General features: G+C 54.6%; 1 protein-coding gene across 1 annotated transcript in view; it reads left to right on the top strand.

Annotated features, from left to right (window-relative positions):
* Positions 1-371: 371 nt before the first annotated feature.
* LOC119588878 (collagen alpha-1(XI) chain-like) overlaps positions 372-1398 on the top strand; it is a gene marked incomplete in the record, with an annotated part of 48456 nt that continues 47429 nt past the window's right edge. The window contains 1 exon segment of the mRNA XM_037937517.1: positions 372-578. Coding sequence (XP_037793445.1) covers positions 503-578 — 76 coding nt within the window.

The following is a 1398-nucleotide window of genomic DNA, read 5'->3' as shown; positions in this document are numbered from 1 at the left end:
CACTCTTGGAGGTCACAGGGGGTCGCTGAACAGCTGCACGGTGCAGGTGTGCGAGCGCGCGTTCTGGCACCGATGCCCCGCCAGTGCCACCGTGGCTTCTTCTAGCTCCTCCCCCTCCTCAGACATCCCCCCCAGCTGACCTGACGGAGCTGTCGGGCGTACGACCGCTCAGCCGCAACCCCTTGCAGGGTGTACCTTCGCCAAGGCGGCTCCAGCATCGAGATTCGCGGCTTTTGGACGTCTTGAGGAAGACACGAAACGATTGAGGGCCGAAAATAAGAGCAAGAAGAGTGTCCGACGGGCAAGAGTGGGCGTACGTGGGCGCAGGCGGACGACAGGTTGGGCGGGCGCGGAGAGGCGAGGCTCTGGGCGCGGAAGGCACATCTAGGCACAGGGCAGAAGGGGTCCTGTCATGGTGCGGAACAAGTGATTGAGGGAGGCAGCGCTATGAGGGAGAGGCGCGGCTAAGCTCTTGCACACGAGAGTCGCCTCTCTCGACACCATGGACAGGGCCCAGCGCCTGCGCCTCATTCTTCAGGGCCTCATTTGGGCATGGATCTACCGGCATACAGATGCGGGTGAGTACTTTTGGAAGGACGATAGTGTATTTTTTCTTTTCTTCTCCGTCCTATCTGGACGTTCGCCTTCAGGTTAGCTGAAGGCTTTCCAGAGGGCCATTCCTACCTTTCTCCTTTCCATTTTTTTGGTCCTCTCTTTTTAGTTGAGAGGAGAAAGTTCGAATCCGGTTCTGAAACTAAGATTGTGTGTCCAGTTATGCGTTGAAATGTTTTGCGACTCTCTTTGTGTCTGCGCGAGCAGGAAAAAACGCTAATCAGGTCCTACGGTTTCTTTCTGAGATGCATCCGTTCTCATCATTATAGGGTAGGCAAATGGAGAATCTGCCCCCTTTCCACCCCGCTGCCCTCGCTTGCCGGCGAGGCGAGCCAGGTCGAGGTGGAAGCGGGGTCACGTTACGAGGGACGAAGGGTCTCGCGAGAAGTGTTAACAAAGACGTCGGACGGTCTGCGTAAATCCGTCTGAGTAGTTGGGGTGACTTTGATACTCTAGTAACGTAACGACAGAAAACGAGAGCTACAAGGTAAAAATGAATAAGAGGGGAGGTGAAATATAGACAGATAAGATATGAAGACATTAATCTGAGCAAAGCTAAAGTATCTCAACATTATCCAGTAAGAATGTTTGGGATTTATGAAGGGAACTGTAGATGAAGTTTATGAAAAAGGGTATCAAGCTGTCTAGGGTTCGAAGAGAGGAGGACGAGAAAAAGGTGGGATCAGGGGTTAGAGGGCGGGGTCTGGGGGTTAGAGGGCGGGGTCTGGGGGTTAGAGGGCGGGGTTTGGGGGTTAGAGGGCGGGGTCTGGGGCCCTGCGAAGGAGT

Source organism: Penaeus monodon, chromosome 24 (assembly GCF_015228065.2).
Source record: "Penaeus monodon isolate SGIC_2016 chromosome 24, NSTDA_Pmon_1, whole genome shotgun sequence".
NCBI classification, from domain to species: domain Eukaryota; kingdom Metazoa; phylum Arthropoda; class Malacostraca; order Decapoda; family Penaeidae; genus Penaeus; species Penaeus monodon.
Note: the sequence above shows the minus strand (reverse complement) of the source record. Positions and strands in the feature narration are given on the sequence as shown.